Genomic DNA, 19,449 nt, shown 5'->3' on the forward strand with positions numbered 1-19,449 from the left:
AAAATATACAGACAAACAAAAAATCATACCATCTATATGCATCCTCACAAGAACATAGAATATTTGGATTAGAATATTTTGAATGTATGATCACTTGTACATGATTGTCATAAAACTATTGGTCCATGTTATTTCTTAAATTACTTATCCTATTGTAAAATATCCATATACCAATGCATTAAAGCAAAATATTGGAACCTTCATTTAGTGAACTATATGCGTTCTAAAATGGAAAAATGCAGGTGCCATGCCTTTGTGTTTTAAAATACATGTCAAATTTCAGATATAATTACGTGATGAGGTTTTCAACAAACAATCACTAGTGATTTTGTTTCTGAAACAAAATATGTCCATTATTCAACAGTTTCAATCTACTGCCACCATGTGGCTATGAAAACATCATGAAAATACATCAAGCCTTTGTGACGTGCAAAACCACATGCATGACAGATGAAAAGTTCAAAATAAGTCAGGGAACCAGACGGAGACAGAAGTCAAGAGAAATATTCTGTTTTTAAATAATCTGTTTTTTTCTGTCTATAACTGCTTATCTGTTATCTCTACATTTATCTATCTGTAATTAAATCTTGATGCACTGTTTTTCCTTGTCCACACGATGGCAATGTTGACTAAATAACGCACACTGCCACCACTGCTTCACATTCAACAGAGCTTGTGCCTTTTATCCCTTGCCGTTTTCAGTCTATCCACAGACTTTACCGATTGCTATCAGAGCACAACCTCTCTTCTCATGGAAGTCACAGTAGGAGGATATGTACTCTGATATCTGCATCTGTTTCTGTTACAAGCTATTCGTCTTGTTCACCCGGTGGACAGAACGAGGCTACATGGTACACCTGTAATCACACTTCAGTCCACCAAATGCTGGTAATGCACTCTGTTGGAGAACTGCCAAAAAATCCCACCAAAAGAAGGGTTTGCTGGCCTGCCAGAGTAACCTCATCCTTCTTCTTCTTCTTCTTCTTCATTATGCGAAGTGCATAGAGCTATAGTTCTCTATATGGTCTTTGGTATTATCCCCCTCTACTGGACTGAAGTGTGATGGCAAGTGTGCCCTTGTAGCCTCGTTCTGGCCGCCGGCAAATGTTCTGTGGACAGCACACATGAATAAATGTAGCCATGTGCGGTTGTGACCTTCTCAGAGACATCCCCCGTTCATCCTGAGTGAGTGAGGAGAGTTAGTGATGGAACACCCTGCTGTTTCATTTCCCTCGCCTCGGAAATGGCAATGCCAGCTTTAGCTTCTCATGAAGGCAATTCAAGAGACAATATGCGTGAATAGACAACATGCTAACTAAGACAGGCATTTGCTTACAGTAACTTCTATGGATGTCAACTGGATCTGCTTCTTCAAAAACTGCCTCTTTGCGAGGTCTGACAGAAAACCCTAAACTAGGCCAAACTTGAGTAAGCCTACAGGGTTTTAATAAAGTGCAGGATCAACACTGTGGTTATAAGGACTTACCCACAGCAGATTTAGCCAGACAAACTTTAATATGGGTGAGCGCTGACATGAGCTAAACCAGGGACTTGTTACAGTATACAGAACAGTTTTCAGAGGCATCTTCAAATCAAAGAGCTGTGCCTGCAAACCTAGGCAGACAGTATATGTGCTACGATGCCACCCATAGTGACCTATGCAAAAGTTCAAAGTTCAATCATTTATTGTCATGTCAACACAGTTGATTGGAATTTGCCATTTTTATTTGGATTGGCACCAAGCTATCCGACTTATACTGTACATTTATCAAAATGCACTTTGAAATACAGTAGCCATGCCATGTATGAAATCGTAATAGGCCTACCCTTTTTTTTTTCCGCAAACCTATTTTGTTTGGAGATAATGGAGATTTGTTTGGTGGAAATGGTAACAGGCTCAAACGGGCCAGTAAAGTCAAGCACAACATCCCTGCATGAATCTCTTGTCTCTGATTGGTGGGTGGGCGCCTCCTGCAGCTGTAAAACCATTAGAAATCAACAATTGGCAGCAGAATGCTGTAATACTAATAACCAGGTATTGCTTCATTTTAGGACCTTGACATAATGTCAGATGTCGGGACACACACATACACACACACACACACACACGGCTTATTTCGATGCACAGAACGCAGTGGATCTAGGGAACTGGTGAGAGCAGCCACTTCAGCTTTCTGCTTTTCTGCTACTCTATCTACATATAAAATATAGATTTACTGGAAATATGCTATCTAAGTGTGCTGCCACTTTAGCTAATGCCTTAGCACTTCTAAACCAAAATAGTTAATGTAGCTAAAACAGGCCCGGTATAAGGCCATTGGTCCTTTTGCACTATCTAGTTATTTCAGTGAGTGTCATGGCCAGTGAAATTTAAACATGCAAAATTCAAAATAAACAACATTCAAATAAAAACATGCACAGCGGTCTCTCAGTTCATTTAACCCTGAGAACTCTGACTGACCTTGCCTCCCACTGTGAGAGGTGGGGTTAAGAGTCATTACTTATCCGAGTAGGTCACTAGCTATGTGGCAACAGCTATCAACTATAGCTTTGCTACTATAGCTAACACCATGGGGTGTCCTACCAAGCTCGATTAGTGGCTTAGCGAGGTTATGTTATGCTCAAAGCCAGGGTATGCTGTCATACGAAAGTGGATCTGTTTTAGCGTCGCTGTGTCACCATGGTGTCTTATGCTGCCAACGGTAGCAGGTTATGTGCTAAGTTATAGCTCAAATCGTGAAAAACTACCGCCTTCTGACCAATCCAACTGACTACTGTAAAACAAAGTTCTCTCCCGAGAACTCGCACAAATCTGAGCTGAAAGCCTAGTTTTACAAATGTATCACATAACAGCTATCTATCGTTGGGGGTTAAGGCTTTGTGTAGCCTCGATATGTCTAGATAGCCTAGATATGTCTAACTTGCTTGTAGGATACCCCACCTGTGCCATTCAATTTGTAGGCATTCGGTAGCTGATATGGTTATCAGAGCAACGCAGATGAGTTTCTCACAGCTTATGTAACCTCCTGAAGTCTCCCAGGACAACTAGGATGCAGGATCCAAAATGGCTGCCCTGAGGGGAGGCTTCAGCCAGGATTCATCTGGCTGGCCTCAGTATTGATTTCCTCTTCCTGTTGGATAAGTGAGACAGTACCTTCCTGTTGCCTTCTTCCTCCCATGCTTCCCTGCCCCAGCTGCCTGACTGCCTGCTGAGTGTGTGTGTTTCTTTCTCTTTCTCTGGCACGCGCACACATATGCTTACATACACACACACACACACACACACACACACACACACACACACACACACACACACACACACACACACACACACACTTCCCTCTCCCTCTGTGACTGTGTGTTTAGTTTAACACAGAGTGCAGACTCATCAAGGATAACCAGCAGTCTGTGATTCCCAAATCCAAAAGCAAAGACTACAGCTACAGTCAAGTAATCTCTACACTACTAAATAATTTGGCAATAACAAAGTCATACATCATCATGTACAGTATACTGTTTTCAGTTTTTGCCCATTGCTTGAACACATGCTTAGACCAAAGTAACACAACTTGAAGCTTTTGTTACTATACCTTAATAGCGTTGCTTTGCACTTTAGTTGCTATTCTGCAAAACACTTACTGCACACTACATACCATTTCATACATAAGACACTTCATAAATGAGATCTCATGGGTACCATCGGGAAAACACATCTATTCAAAATACAAAACACATTGGGTGATTGAAAACACCTGACATCACCATCAAATCACCATCAAATTTGGGGATATTTCAGCACTATCAACGTGGACAGCTCCCCATATAGAGCAGTGCACGCGCGTTCACGCTACGAGCATGTTCGGGTAATAGTCTAAAAAATCAAATTAACAATCTTAAGATGAGGTTCAAGTTGTCATACATTTGAACCTAAACTATTCAGAACGCCACCACGTGGCCATACCATGACATTACACCGCTAAGCGAAAAACATCAACGGCTCCAGAATCCCGACGATCACTCCCAAAATTTTATTGTTTCTTCCTTGGATCATTTCTGACCTTCCCTGAAAATTTCAGTTTTCTTGCTAACTAACAAACAGACAGACAGACAGACAGACAGACAGACAGACAGACAGACAGACAGACAAACAAACAAACAAACACACAAACCCCGATGAAAACATAACCTCTTTGGCAGAGGTACCAATAGAGGCGGAGGTCTGCGCGGCGGTCTGCGCGGAGGTCTGCAGTGCTTTTCTAGTTGTAGTATAACAATGTACCATATGTCTTTATATTGTGTGTGTGTGTGGGGGGGGGGGGGGGCAGGGGGCATGTCCCCCTCAAAATATATTATGATTACAGCCTTGATATGACTGATTTAAAATAGAGATGCACCGATATGGAAATTTAGGGCCGATAACGATAACCAATATTTATCGGTTTGTTGTGGCCGATACCGATAACCAATAATATTACTCTTGCAGAAAAAAAAATAATAAAATGAATAGGGGACATAGCCTAGAAATCTAGACGCCCCTGGCGGCAGCAAATGTAATTTGGCTGGCGGGGCAGTCTACAGTAGGCACGATCCATTGAGCCAGGGAGCTGAGAACCCCCAGCACCAGCGGCCCAATCACAGCGTGCATAGAGTCGGTGGGTGGGCTTAACATAATGGTGACTGACATGCGACCAGAAGTTGCGACGGTAACGCATCCTGTTATTTGAAAACAAGAAGATGATTTGTTTAGCGTTATCCTATTGCGTGGAGAGGGAAGGTTACGCATCCTGCTACTTGAAAACAAGAAGATGATTCGTTTAGCGTTATCCTATTGCGGGGAGGGAATTTGAAAGACAACTGTTTATCCCACCCCTCCGATTGAACCCTGTCTACGGTGAGTGTCCAGACCCTACATCTTGATGTGGGTCTGGCTCGTCAGGCTATAGGGGACATTTAATAGGCATCATTTAATTGCAGTAATTGTACCCACCACCACCAATGACGGACATGACTCATAATAGTCCTCAGTGGTACAGCAGTCAACAACAGCAGTGGCCTGTGGCTCCTTTACTGTAAGTGAACGTCACGTCATTGAGATGCGAGTGAGTGGCCAGGGACAGTGCATGAATCGTTCTCACATGGAGCAAACACTCAGTATTGCATAGATTAGAAAAAACAAAAAGTCCTCCGCGCTCCTGAAATCACTATCTGGTGCGTCACGGGAGTGGACCAACTGTAGTAAAGAAAAAGGGGTTCACCGGAGCAACTCAGATGTGAAGTTTTTAAAAAAAAAAATGTATTTAAGGTGCCAACATTGTGGGACTAACGTTTCGACGTTACACCGTCTTCATCAGAGTCAGACTAAGTATTGCATGATGCTTGATTATCCCACCTGTGGAAAGGGACCTGTTGAAACCCATGAATAGGTTAACATATTATAATATAAAGTATTCATTATTGAATGTTTAGTTGGAATGATGTTCTTCCCTATCATCCTATTTTTAAAGCAGGCATACCTGAGGGCACTTTACTGAGCTATGGGTTTTCTACAGGAATGGTTGAACAGGCGCAGCACACCTTTTCATTTAATTGTGGTACCTTTGAGGGCCTCTGAACATGTCATAATTATATCTGCATTGGATTGGTGTTACCCATCGGGGAGAAAAAAACATGTTGATTGATACCTCCTCTTTCATTTCATATGTCTGAGTGATAAATACTAATTGCAGTTAGCTAGCTATAATCTTACAACAAAGTGAATAGTATAGAATAATGAGTGTGTTATTGTTAGGATAACCATGTTTGATTGTAGACAAAATCAAACAGCTGCAATCACACGAAACAACCACTGGAGGGCACACACACTCTTGAAGATGTAAGGACCAGCAGACCAAAAGACTACAACTCAGTTTTCACTTGACTACGAGAAAACCTTAAAGTATCATCTACAGTACACTAAACCCCACAGTCATTCCAATACACCAATAGCATACAGTTTTTGCCCGTTGCTTGAACGCTATAGACCTATGCTTAGACTAAAGTAACACAATTTTGAAGCTTTTGTACCATAACTCAAACACATGTACCCATACCTAAAGTGCTGCTTTGCACTCTAGTTGCAATTCTACAACACACTTACTCCTTTATGTAACACACTTGGTCCTGCACACTACTCTCTATTTCATACAGACACTTCAAAAATGAAATCTCCGGGCGCCATTCGGAAAACACATGTATCCAAAATACAAAACACATCGGGCAATTGCAACCTCTCAAATACACACTTGAAGGCACTTACTTACAAAACTGAACACAAATCAGCCAGATACAAAAAAACCCTCAGTCTAGCCATTGGAAATGGTGATGTGAATGGTATATTTCTCAGTGTTGTGTCATGTTTACTTGTGTGTAGAGTTTTGGCACAATGAGCGAAGTTTTGCAAAATGTATGTGTTTTATATAAAGTAGACTAGTGTGTTCCTCCTGATCTGAAAGTGTATGCATATGATGCAAGTGTGTTTCATTTTGTCACCAGAGTTACATTTTGACAAATGATTGTGAGGCTTTGATAGAGTTTAGGTACTGATAGAGTTTCAATTTGACATAGATGTGAAAGGTATATTTCCTTTTTTGCAAAGTTTTGCAAAATGTGTTCAAGCCACGGGCAACAACTGTAATATCTTTGTAATCCATGTCTGGTAATAGCATAGTCACACACATCAGCATGCACAGTATATATTAAAGTAAAACATGATGCGATCTGGGAAAACCCACCACACAGTGCAATTTTACCAACTTGATTCCAATACCATCCTAGCAGCATCCAAGATTTTGGGAGGATGGTATTCAGGATTTTGCCAGGGGATAGTGTCAAGAATGTTGCTACTGTAGGATGATATCATCATCTTAAGTTGGTCAAATTTCACCAGGGACGATTGAAACAGAGCAATCTATCGTACTTCAGCTCTGCTCTATCGTACTTCAGCTTTCAACAAACAGCTGACTCTCCAGTCATTCATAATTCAGAGGGTTAAGAGACAGGCTTCATCTCTCAGAAGATGGCCCATTATCACTGGCCTAAGTTGCACTGGTTTTCAACATGATGTGTGGGGGGTTATCTTAGAGACCCCTGAGAGGGAACAAAGCAACAATAAAGGCAAAGAATCAAGGTTCACCGGAGCAACTCAGATGTGAAGTTTACATATTTATTAAGGTGCCAACATAGTGGACTAACGTTCCGACGTTTACCACATCTTCATCAGAGTCTAGAATGGTAGGCATGGGTAGATACCTTATTAAGTTAAACAGAGACACCTGACAGGGGTGGTGCCTCAATCTACCTACTATATGGAAACCATAGACGTAGGCTACACTCAAAACCATCAAAGTCCAGAAAAGTATGAATAAACAAATAGCAAGTGATACAAAAACAATCAGATGTACATCAGAAAAATGGACATAGAAAAATATACCTTGTCACAATCCAATTTCATATATAGACAAGGCTAGCAAGACATTAAGATCAATACATAAGTTATTTATATCAATACAAAGAAAACTGTACATGGGCCTTCAAAAAACATGACAAATTCCAATAAAGGCATGTTGCAGGCCCAAGCTGGCTGGCGGCTGGCCGGGGTAGCTGCACCGTACACCAGCGACCCAGGTTCGATTCCCACCCCGTAGTCCCTTCCGGATCCCACCCCCTACTCTCTCTCTCCCGTTCACTTCCTGTCAGTCTTCACCGTCCTGTCGCATGACAGGCATAAAAAAGCCCCAAAAATATACTTAAAAAAAAGCATGTTGCATAATATCAAACAAAACAATAATGTGAATGACCAGGACTGTAAAAAAAATCAAGACATATCTTTCTGAAAGCGCAAACTAAGTGCAGAGTGCTAAGTGTACAGCGCACATGGCAGAGCAGTCAGGACACAGTGATGGATATCCAGCGTATAATTCCAACCGCCTCATTCCAAGTCATTCAAAGTCACGTCTGATGAGTTACAGGTTTTGTGCCTGCCAAGTAATGGGCCTTTGAACGCCATAAATAAGCGCAGCCGAACCTCCGGCTTCCGCTGTAACAGGGAACCGCTGGCACCAATTCATTCTGAAGTGGGCCAAGTCGCCAGGCCCGGGCCTTGCGTAACAACAGCGACAGCAGTAGCCGTCCCTCCCTCGGATGAGTAATGACAGGCCCCGCAGATGCAAGTCAGCAGAGCCCCATCGTCACGGCGACCCAGAATGCACCTACCGCTCTCAACCCCTCCGGCTCTCTCCCTCTTCACTGTTCTCAGTGTCCCTTAACTACAGTAGCCTATACGTTCATTTGTTACTGTTCCTTTGACCCCTCTCTCCTCTCTTCTTCTTCTATCACTCGCTGATCCTCCTCTATCTCTCCCTGACTTCCTTTTTCTCCCCTGTCATCTTTCATCATCTCTGTCTTTGTCTCATTCTCACACACACTACCCCCATCCTCTCTTCATTCTCTCTCTCTCTCTTTCTGTTGCTCTCAGCATCTCTCTCTCTCTGTCGCTTTCTCAGCATCTCTCTCACTGTCGCTTTCTCAGCATCTCTCTCTCTCTCTGTCGCTCTCTCAGCATCTCTCTCTCTCTCTGTCGCTTTCTCAGCATCTCTCTCTCTCTCTCTCTCTCTCTCTGTCACTTTGTCAGCATCTCTCTCTCTCTTTCTCTCTCTCTCTCTTCCACTCTCTCAGCATCTCTCTATCTCTTCTTCACTGCAGGGATTTACGAGCAGAGGGCCTAGTCAGCGCCTTGGCAGCTCCGGCAGTATGTGAGCACACACAGCTCAATCATTCATCTGCACAAAGCCTCCAGCATCCTCCAGGGCTGGACCAGGACCCTGGGGCTCCAGGTGGGGTGGGGGTGGGGGTGGGTGGAGGTGGGTGGGGTTGGCAGAGGAGTGTACAGTTACCGGCTCGTCTGGAAAAGAACCACATTTCATAAACACGCTGCATCTCTGACCGCATGATCTCTCTCTCGCTCTCTCAATTCAATTCAATTCAATTCAATTCAATTCAATAAAGCTTTATTGGCATGAAAGTTTCATGAACAATATTGCCAAAGCTCAATTACATGTACACATAAAGAGTTTAAGGGAAAATAAATAAATAAATGTTTAAGAGAATTGTGGAATTAACGCATTAATAACTCTCTCTCTCTCTCTCTCTCTCTCCCTCTCTCTAATGCTCGAGTTCTCGAAGGTTGAATAAGGGAGCTGAAGGGAGGGCTTCGGCTGCTTCGGCTGCTTCTGCTGCTGCTGCTTCGAATAGAGATTTGAGTCACAGATCCAGGTGGTGTTTTGATGTGAAGTGGTGTCACAATCTCTCAGCGAGAGAGGAAATCCAGAGTGGACGAGCGAGCCATTAGAATACCGCCTGGAGTGACGGGTGGGTGTCTGAAGAGCATGATGACGCCCATCGTTTTCAGCTCACAGACACTGATGCTGTGCTTCAGGGTCAGAGGCCCTCCTGTGTGTCAGGTTGTCAGAACTGTTCGGAGCTGTACCCAGATCAGTTGCATAACCACACTTTGGGGGTCAGCTGAAGGGTAGGGACAAGTAGAGGAGGAAAGGGAAGAAAGCTCTGGAGCGTTCTGGAAGGTTTTAAAGGGACAGCATTCTTTATAAGGTCTTTAAGGCTTTTCCCTCTGGATGGAGCATCCCTGTACCTCTACATTTCTCCCCCTTGTTCTTTTTTCTTCTCTCCACACCATCTGCCTTTTCTTCAGTCTTAAAGACGAACTTGGCTGATTAACGCAGCGCAGAAGTGTGTACACACAAGAAACAGACCTCTCCACACACACACACACACACACACACACACACACACACACACACACACACACAGCAAACAGATTGGCAAGATTATTGTCCATTCTGAATGCCAGCACTGCCTTCTTCCAACGAGAACACATTATTTGGTAAACAATAATCAGTCCATCCCAACAGACCCAGTTTTAACGATTAAAATGTTTAAATTATAGCCTAACATTGCACAAAGTGGCAATGTGCATTACTTTCTGTGAACGCCGTGTCGTCCATTATCCCTTCCATATCAATGCATGATACTCTAATAATCCAATTCTAGAGCTGCCCACGCCTCATACAGTATACAGTATATATATATATATATATATATATATATATATATATTTATACAACAGTTAGGTCCGGTCGAACGATTTAGCAATATCTGATTGGACGAGACGCGTTCTATCAGTGGTGATATTAACCGATATCACCACTGGTGACTCTTCACCGCTAATAATCACTCCGCGACAGTTGACTCTTCGCTTTGATTTAGCAGTTGCATAGCAACCACAAGCGTTCTGAGCTAGGCCTACTTCGCATAGCGGAGGAACTGGGCTAAATAAAACGATGGCAAATAATAATTATCCTTCCTAAAAATGCACTCGGGTATGTTTTTTTGTTGGCAATGGAACTGTTGTATAAAAGCATTATCGCACTCGTGGTCGTGGTGTTGTTGGCCAATATCGCCACGGCTGAAGTTACCTACGGCACTCAGCCTTCGGCTTCGTGCCTGCGGCGAACCACAGCCGTGGCGATATTGGCCAACAACACCACTCCCACTCGTGCGATAATGCTTAAATAACACAACTGTCATCCTGACAGCTCCCATAACCTCCTTGGCGGAAGTAATAATAATATCGCATAACTTAACGCAAGTGGCAACGTGCATTACTTTCTGTGAATGCTGTGTCGTCCATTATCCCTTCCATATCAATGCATCCATACTCTAATAATCCAATTCTAGAACTGCCCACACCTCATATACAGTATATAAAACACAACTGTCATCCTGACAGCTCCCATAGATATTAGATACTATACAGCCGTCACGCAGACACTCCCCAGCCCCATGATCACTGATCAGCAGAGGAGATTGATTGCACTGGTTGGTACGTTACACAAGCCCACAGTGGCAACAGCAGACTCAAGGTCACCCGCAGCCACTGGATCATGCTGCCTCACCACTGAGACTGCTCTTCATCAGCCACTGTGGAGGGATTCCCACACCAACGAGGGGGGACAACGGCTGGATGATTACGCTAGCGTGCAACTGAAGGGGGGGACAGCCAGCACATCAAACAGTGACATTTCACTGTCTTACAAGGCTGTTTCAGAGAGAGAGAGAGAGAGAGAGAGAGAGGGAGAGGGCGAGCAAGCATTATGTTGTGCAGTGGTCATGCTGACACAACATCAGTATGGGGTCCAAAGCTACCCGTTTCGTGGAGATTTGTGGCCGTTGAACAAACACACCCACGGCGTTGAGCTGCAGCGTCCTCCTGTCTGTCCGCACGCAAACGCTGCCAGACACAGGAGCCAAGGCAGACAGGAGCGAGAGAGAGAGAGAGAGAGAGAGAGAGAGAGAGAGAGGAGGAGGAGGGGGAGGAGAGGGAGGAGGAGACACCACAGGCGATGGGGGAAGCTCCTTCATTCAGACTCAGACTCATGCTAACTCATGCTACCGCCACCGCCGCTGCAACCGCCCACACACAACACCATCATCAACCCCCCTCCCCCCATCCGTTCACACGGCCCCCACCGCTGCATCCACCCACGCACCACATCAGCGGCAGCCCCGACCCGCTCACACAACCTCCACGCTCACAACAACCCAGCATGACGTGCCATGTGCCCTCAGGAGTCTCTCTCTCTCCTTCTCTCTCTCTCTCTCTCTCTCTCTCTCTCTCTCCTTCTCTCTCTCTCTCTCCCTCCTTCTCTCTCTCTGTGTTGTTCTATGACCTAATGCTTCTCTTTTTTATCTCTCTCAGCAGGACCTGTTTAGCCTGGCTATCTCCCACTGTCAGTCTCTCTCTCTCTCTACTTGTGTTTGTCATGTTCTCTTTCGTCCTACATTTCTTTGACCTTTTCCTCTGTTTTATCTGTCTGTGCCAGACATGAGCAATCTCTCTCTCTCTCTCTCTCTCTCTGTCAATCTCTCTCTCTCTCTGTCAGTCCCTACCAGATTCTCTCTCACACTCTCCCACACTCTCTCTCTCTCTCTCTCTCTCTCTCTCTCTCTCCATCCGGTGTCACATCTGTTTCCAGAGGCACCACTCGGGCACAAAAATAAACCCCTCATAAAAATAAGCATCTGCTGAGCAAACACAGCCCAGACAGCAGCCCCCTCCCCTGGGGTGAGTTCGGAGGTGTTAATGCCAATTAGCGGCGGCGAGTGACCCATCGCACCGCACATGTGACCAGCCTAATCCAATCCCGCACAAATGACCTACTGAGGGGGAGCCATGACAGTGACTCAGCAGCATGAGGCAGAGGAGGAGGAAAGGAGAGAGAGAGAGAGAGAGAGAGAGAGAGAAACAGAGAGAGGAGAGAGGAGAGAGAGAGCAATCAGCAGGTTAATGAGCGGAGCTACCACAGTGGGGTCTCACCTTCCATGCTGTTTGCTTGATGAACACCCAATGCAGTTGGTGGCTCTGCTGGGTGTGTTGTGTGCATGATACTGATACTGTATCTGTACAAGGTGATGATTAGTACTGTGACATTGCAACAAATGTAGGGTATACGTCTGTAAGACCAGCATGATAAGAAAACTAACAGTGTACAATGACAGTAATGTACAGTAGCTATTTCCTACAACTTCAATATTTTGAAATGTAAAGTGCATGCATTACCTGTAAGAAGATGTAATTTATTCATGATAAATTACTGCCAATAGGCTTTAAGCTTAATATCACCAGTAATGAGACATACATACAAATCATAAATCAAACATCAATGCAAAATCATTCATAATGTATTATGAGTCTCCATATCATCCATTATGCTGTCGATATATCCTCACCAACCTAAAAGCTACCAAACATCTCTGTCCATGCTGATAACAAGCACTCCAGAAGTGAATTAGGTGAGTGGCCCGTGGCTCAATAAAGCATCAAAACACAGGGCCTTCTGTCTAATTGAATAATGCAGGGCAGGGGCCCAACTGAATCAATGCAGGCAAACTGTGGGCACAGACCGACCTTCTGTTGGGCACGGGAGCGTGGCAGCCAGAGGGCATGCGGAGCGACAGCCTGGCTAACGGACAGACCGGGGCAGTCTATTCAAGAGCTGACCGATGCCAAGTGATGACTACTCATCCAAACGATAGGCCCTAAAAGCTGCACTTAGTGTCCATGAAGAGAGTGTTGAGTCAATAGATCAAATCTGAGGAGAAACAACATTATCGGCAGCAGCCGGTTGATAGATGTGCGTTCCGTCACGGTGAGTTAATGAGGGAGTCAACATGAATGGGAGGCCCGGGCATTGCTGTGGGTGAGGCTGAAGTTAACTGAATTAAATTAACATGCATTTTAGAAGCATAAAAAATATGTTCACTTTTGATGATTTGAGTACATTTGAAGCATATCACTACCTCTGTCACCATCAGCAAGGCTCATTAAGAGATTTCTGGACCACTTATACAACTGTTATTCACACTAATATTTCATTATAAATGTGCAATATAAAACACAACTATTTCATGATTCCTATGTTGTTTTCATTAATTGCTATTAAGGAATATTGCACTACTAATAATTAACACTATATCACTCTAACTGCTGTCATCTGTAAACCACAGAACACGTCCCACAGCACAGAGTACAGTAGAACAGACTCTGAGGCACACTGTTGCCAGAACAGGGCACAGACTGATCTAGGATCAGTTTCTCTCTGGGGAAAGTCCCTCATTCCTGTACTGCAGCCCTGTTCCTCCCTCTCCTCCAGTATAGGCCTGCGTGACATCACCACTGCACCTTTCTGCCGCAGAGGCTGTTCCTTAGCAACCGGTTCCACCAACCACCATCACCATAGAAACCAGCCAAGGATAATAAAAAAAGGAAAAAATCAGATCACAATTTCTTTGAAAATGGCACCAACGCAGCACAGAGGCAGACAGTCTATTAATAGGCCCCACGCAAAAAAAAAGAAACAACAGCAAAAGGTGAGAAAAAAAATAATGTTTCAGGGTGGGAACATTATTGTCTGATGTTATTGCCAAACAGTCCATATGCTCTAGTTTCCTCCTGGTACTAGAGTTCTTCTAAAGATTCTGGAACACTAAACTCCCTGGTTCTCTAGCTCTATTAGACATGAAAGTCATTACCATTAGAATCGTTATCGTTATCAGTAATTGTACACAATTAGGCCTGCTACAAAATGTAATTATTTTAGGCCTATAGTTCAAGTCCTTTCAATTCCACTATATTTGTGCATTTGATACTGCCTAATGAATTCAATTATATTCATGGCCATTTCCTGCCATAATGCAATTGAGTATCAAAATGAGCAAAAATAATCCTCATGGTTCTAAAGCCTTAGGTTGACACAGAAACTAATACACACACAGTTTGTCACCATTCCACGTGACACAGACGATGCATACCAAAATAAACACACTCTTCCCTTTTACCTGGACAGCAGGACCAAACTCTCCACCGAACACTGACCCAGTGTGTCCACTGGACACCTCTAGACTAGTGGGTTAGCAAAGTGTGACAACGCTGTAGGGATTCTGCAGGCCAGCTTCCCCAGCAACCCACATCTCATTAGCCTCTTAAGCAGACATCTTCCCACGCACAGCTAATTAACGTAGCCCACTTCCCCAGGTTTCCACTGAGCCACAGTCAGGGCCCTGCTGGGACGCTAGACAACCTACTGTGAGCGACTCCCCCCCCAGAACCTCTCCCCGCGTCGACATCAGACAAGACACGCTTTTTTTTTTGCGTACATTTTTCATGCTTAGTCACTCACTCTGCCATGTTGCATCAGGTGAGACACACACAGCTGCCGTTTTCAGAGATACTGTGGAGCTAGTGTTCAGGGGTTAGCATTCGAGGGATCACCTCCACGCTGACGGGGAGAGAAAGGGGGCGAGGGGGCAAAGTCATGCCTGACAGGAGAGGGGTTGCTCTGGATAGAAGGGTGGCACACGCTGGCAGTGAGCCATGAGGTCTGGGGCTGACAGAAGGTCACAAAGCTCAGGCTGCTCCCACAGAGACTAAAGGAAAGTAAAGGTCACTGTCATAGCCAACAGAGTCTGTTCTAATGTCTCTGTACCATCTCTGCTTACAGGCAAACAAAGACAAGGTAGGCACATGGACACATTCCCTGTGTTTGCTTTTGAATCAATAGAAACACACTCATGCATTAAGTTTGAAGCTTATGAGCTTGTATATGAATACACATATTCTCTCTCCCTCCCTCTCTTTTTCTGTCTCTCTTATACACAAACAAACAACCAACAAGAAAGATAAAGTCTGCATAGAAATTAGGACATTCTACAGGGAAGAACACAAAATATGCATATACTGTAAACTAATTCCTAAGGACGTTAGGAGGACACTCAGACCAAACTTTGTATTCCTCAGAGATCGTTCCATTTAACCCCCTTTTTAGAAACTTTCAGATTAATATGCACCCATTTTCCCTAGCACCCATTAAATACGCGTGCCTCTAAAAATGGACGCGGCATGTCCCCCAAATGCCTGAGGACGACGGGAGGGTCATTTTGAGGAGAGCATGTGAGTTGAGGACAGAGGCTCCCTGTCAGCTTGGGCAGGATTTTTGTGAAAGGGAACAGCCTGACCCCGATTGGGCTAACGCTGACGCAAACACTACAGTACCTCGCCCCGGCGGAAAAACCAGGGCAGCGCGCTGCTAAAATCAGATCACCCACTGGTGGTGGTGGTGGTGGCGGTGGTGGTGGTCTGAAGAGCGACACAGTGCATCTCAGTAGTTGAAGGGCCAGACCAGGCGCTCTCGGCAGAGACCTACGCGTTCAAATTGACTCAGTCGCTGGGCTGCTGTCTTGAGATATGGCTCCTGTGTGACTGAATAGAGACAAGTGCAAAAGGCCATAGCTGAGGGGCTAAGAGATAGACCACGCAGGACAAACTGATGAGTCAAATTCGTTTCATCCGCAGTTCCGCAAATGTGAATTTGAAAAAGAGGGATTAATAGGCTTCCACCGCTGTGAGGCAGACTGCTTTATAAAAACGGGAGATTTATCTGTAATTGGGGCAGACGTCTTTTCTCACAGCTCCCTTGAAGCAACCCAAAAACATCACAAAGGCTGTCGTTCAGATAAGAGATATATCATCATCTCTGCCTCAAACTACACAAAAGTTATTCAGAGAAGACGGTAAGACCTCTTTGGTATTACACCCCCTGCTAGAGCCGACTTCAAGTGTCCCTCATCATGAAAAGGGAGGGAATGTGAACATCGGCGAACAGTCAGAATGAAGAACCAATACAGAAGATCCAGCACCGACAACCCTACACTGCTGAGAAGTGTTTAGATTGCATCACATCTGTTCAAGCTGCAACATTAAAACAGTTCTGAAGATACCATACATTCTGCCTACGGCGTGACGCTTTTCTTTGTAAATTCTTAAGCAGGTGCTGAGACTACCCAGAAAATAAAAGAAACAGGTGAGCACATTCCTGTTTGTTTAGAGGGCAGAATTATGCACACCGAAGTGAAGGCAGACAGTACTCCCACCAGGGCATGATAACCAGTAAATAACAGCACCTCAAAGCACTGGCTTATGGCATACACACACAGATAAAGCTGTAATCAACTATACAGTTAGACTAAGACATCTGGAGCCTTCACATCCACACAGTTGCACCAGAGATCCTTCATTACTATCCGCTTTAACCCTCTCTGGTTGCACCCCCCTCCCTACAGTGTTCTCCTGATTCCCTCCACATGTATGGCCTTAGCTTTGACACATCTGAAAGGTAGACAGGACTGAGCGTTGTCCTTGGGGGTTGCATCCAATGACAGAAGCAGAGATGAAAAGTCCAACTTCAGAAAGTAAAAGACCTGCCATACATCTGTGCCAACCATTAATTAAAACCAACTGATTGTAATTAGCACATCTCTTCAGCCAGGTAAGAGTGGCTAATTGGTGAGATCACCTGTGCTAAGTGCACAGGTAGAACCAACACATGGTTGGACTTTCACTCTCTGAAGCTGAACTTTTTCCACCTCTGGACAGAAGACAGCGTGTAGTAGAGAGGAGCAGAACTGGACCTACCATTTTCCCGTCCACGGTGTAGAGCCGCTTGACCACGCCCGAGTCCAGCTTGACCGCCTCCGTGATGTCCGTGAGCACCTGCTCGAAGGAGTGCGCCGTCTTCTTGTTCAGCAGGATGCGCACGGCCTTGCGCGGCTTCACGCCGCTGCGGATGATAGTCACCAGCTTCGGCCGGATGTAGTCGCGCGACTCCCTGCCCTCCAGGGAGCTGGCCTTGGCGCTGGCACTGGCCAGAGAAGTGGGCGCGCGGGCAGCCACGGCCGTCTTCACGTTGACCGACCAGTTGGGGTTTACATTCTTCGTGTACTCCAGCGTCTTGTAAGGCTCTATGGAGCCACACACGTAGCTCTCACCTGTGGGGTTGGCAGTACAGTATAGGCAATATTACAAGCTGTCAGCGGATTGTAGAACAATGTGTCAGTGCCACAGTAGTAGTAGTTGTAGTAGTAGTGTGTGTTGAGAGTATATGCATTAGTAATGTTGCTTGAGTGGTATGACCATGATCATAGTCAGGGCAGGAAACACATATGTATGCATGCATGCATGATGTATGCATCCTTAGCCATTACAGGCACTTGCCAGTAGAGCAAAGCAGTCTGGGACAGCAGAGCCTGGACCTACTGTACTTAATGAGAAGAAGGCGTGACGAAAGGGTCAGTCTTCATGACCACATACGCCTATACCCCTACTTTATTATTGCTTACTGTTCCCATAATTATATGTAAGGTCATAGGTCGGTCAGTGGTAATGGTAATGGTTTGGCACAGCAGTCCATTAAGTCTCCTCTGGACAGACAGATAAGCCTCCCCTGACCTCTCCAAATGAAATGAACTGCACCATGTTAGCAGTAAGTCACCCTGAAGCCGATGCTGAAGTGAACAAGCCATCCACTGCTAGTGCAGTCCCCAGATAGGTCAGGCCCAGATCTGATATAACATAAGAGGACTGCATCTATTAAACAGGATCTTTATTCACTGGAACTTGTATGAAACCTACTGTAGTACCTACATACAACTGATAACAATGTCTTTTATAGGCTTATAAATCTGTGGGCCATGTAGGTCTAAATCTCACTTTTATAAGTTGAATATCCCTTAGGGGTGCTGCTAAAAATGTGAGCCCCCCACCGATGATTTATAGTTGAAATAGATAGTTGGGGGGGGGGGGGTCTCTGGGGGTCCCTTGTCAGCACTGGGCCCTTAGAGTTGTACTACCCCCGTCAGCGTACACCTGCCCAAGGCCAAAATAGTGGCAGACATACCATAACATTTCTGCAGTCAATCAGATTATTCTGTGTGTGAGAGGGACATGTCTGTGTTCAGCATCACAAAGAGGTAGGCTACTAAACAATTTTTGATGGATACCAGAGAAGGAAAACGGGTCTGTATGGCATCCACACTGTTATCAAACCCCAGATCCTTCATACATTTGTTTTAAGAGCCTTCTCCGTGTCATGTTGCTGTTGTCTGAATATCATTTACTGTACTCAAACAGCCATGCCAGTACTGTGTGAGCTTTCATGTTAACATGTAGAAGTGTGAAATTCAGCTAGTAGAGCCTCACCCTCCTCTAGCTGATCCATACTGGTGATCTTCTCTATCCCATCAATGGAATATATTGTGCGGACCCCCTGTGGCAAGTTCACATTGTCGGATAAAGAGCGTGTGAGGTCAGCTAGCAGGGCTTCGAAAGACCTGAATCGGTCCTGGGATATGGCATACACAATTCCCTTGAAGTACTTGTCCCCATTGCGGTAGAAGCGGACCTTCTTAGCTTTCTTCTCTGAACTCAGCGCTTGGAGGGTGCGGGTACGGTACAGACTACAATGTGCGCTGTGCGTAGGACTGGGCAGGCCGTTTGCCCGGGAGCCCCCGCGGTTGTACCTCTGCGCTTTGTCCCGTTCGTCAAAATGTTCCAACTCCATGTCGCCTTAGCGCTGAAATAACGTTTTGATGGTCTACAGGGAAAGAAATCATGTCAGTTTTTTGTTCTTTACTAGCCATTGCCACATAACACAAAGCTGTGCTACATGTATTGTATCCCGTGTCATAAAGAATCGATTAAAAGACAGATTGCAAATGGTATATAATCTTTTCACATGTATGAGACAAATAAAGTTTTGCTCCTTCTTTTTTATATCATCATTATTTAAGTGGTTGAAATCATGCTAACACGCCCAGTCTTGGATGCCCACTGCAGGACAGAGAGCACTCCATCCCTAATCTATGTAAACGACTGAGAGAAAGTGCAGGTGTATCATCTCATTAAAGCATGGAAATTGAAAAGCAAGATCTCACCTCAATGCGCTATAATGGGCTTCTTTCTCAAAGATAATTCCAGTTGCGGCATGCAGCAGTTCGGTTTCA

The 19,449-nt window shown here is 44.8% G+C and overlaps 1 protein-coding gene across 1 annotated transcript in view; it reads right to left on the bottom strand.

Annotated features, from left to right (window-relative positions):
• Positions 1–19,449, bottom strand: part of LOC134099342 (serine/threonine-protein kinase DCLK1-like) — a 53,790-nt gene extending 34,341 nt beyond the window's left edge. The window contains exons 1-3 of the mRNA XM_062552163.1: positions 19,381–19,449; positions 18,647–19,040; positions 17,084–17,436 (exon numbers count right to left, since the gene is read on the bottom strand). Coding sequence (XP_062408147.1) covers positions 17,084–17,436; positions 18,647–19,007 — 714 coding nt within the window. The 5' untranslated portion in view covers positions 19,008–19,040; positions 19,381–19,449. The remainder of the gene's footprint in view (positions 1–17,083; positions 17,437–18,646; positions 19,041–19,380) is intronic.

Source organism: Sardina pilchardus, chromosome 13 (genome assembly GCF_963854185.1).
Source record: "Sardina pilchardus chromosome 13, fSarPil1.1, whole genome shotgun sequence".
Classification (NCBI taxonomy): Eukaryota; Metazoa; Chordata; class Actinopteri; order Clupeiformes; family Clupeidae; genus Sardina; species Sardina pilchardus.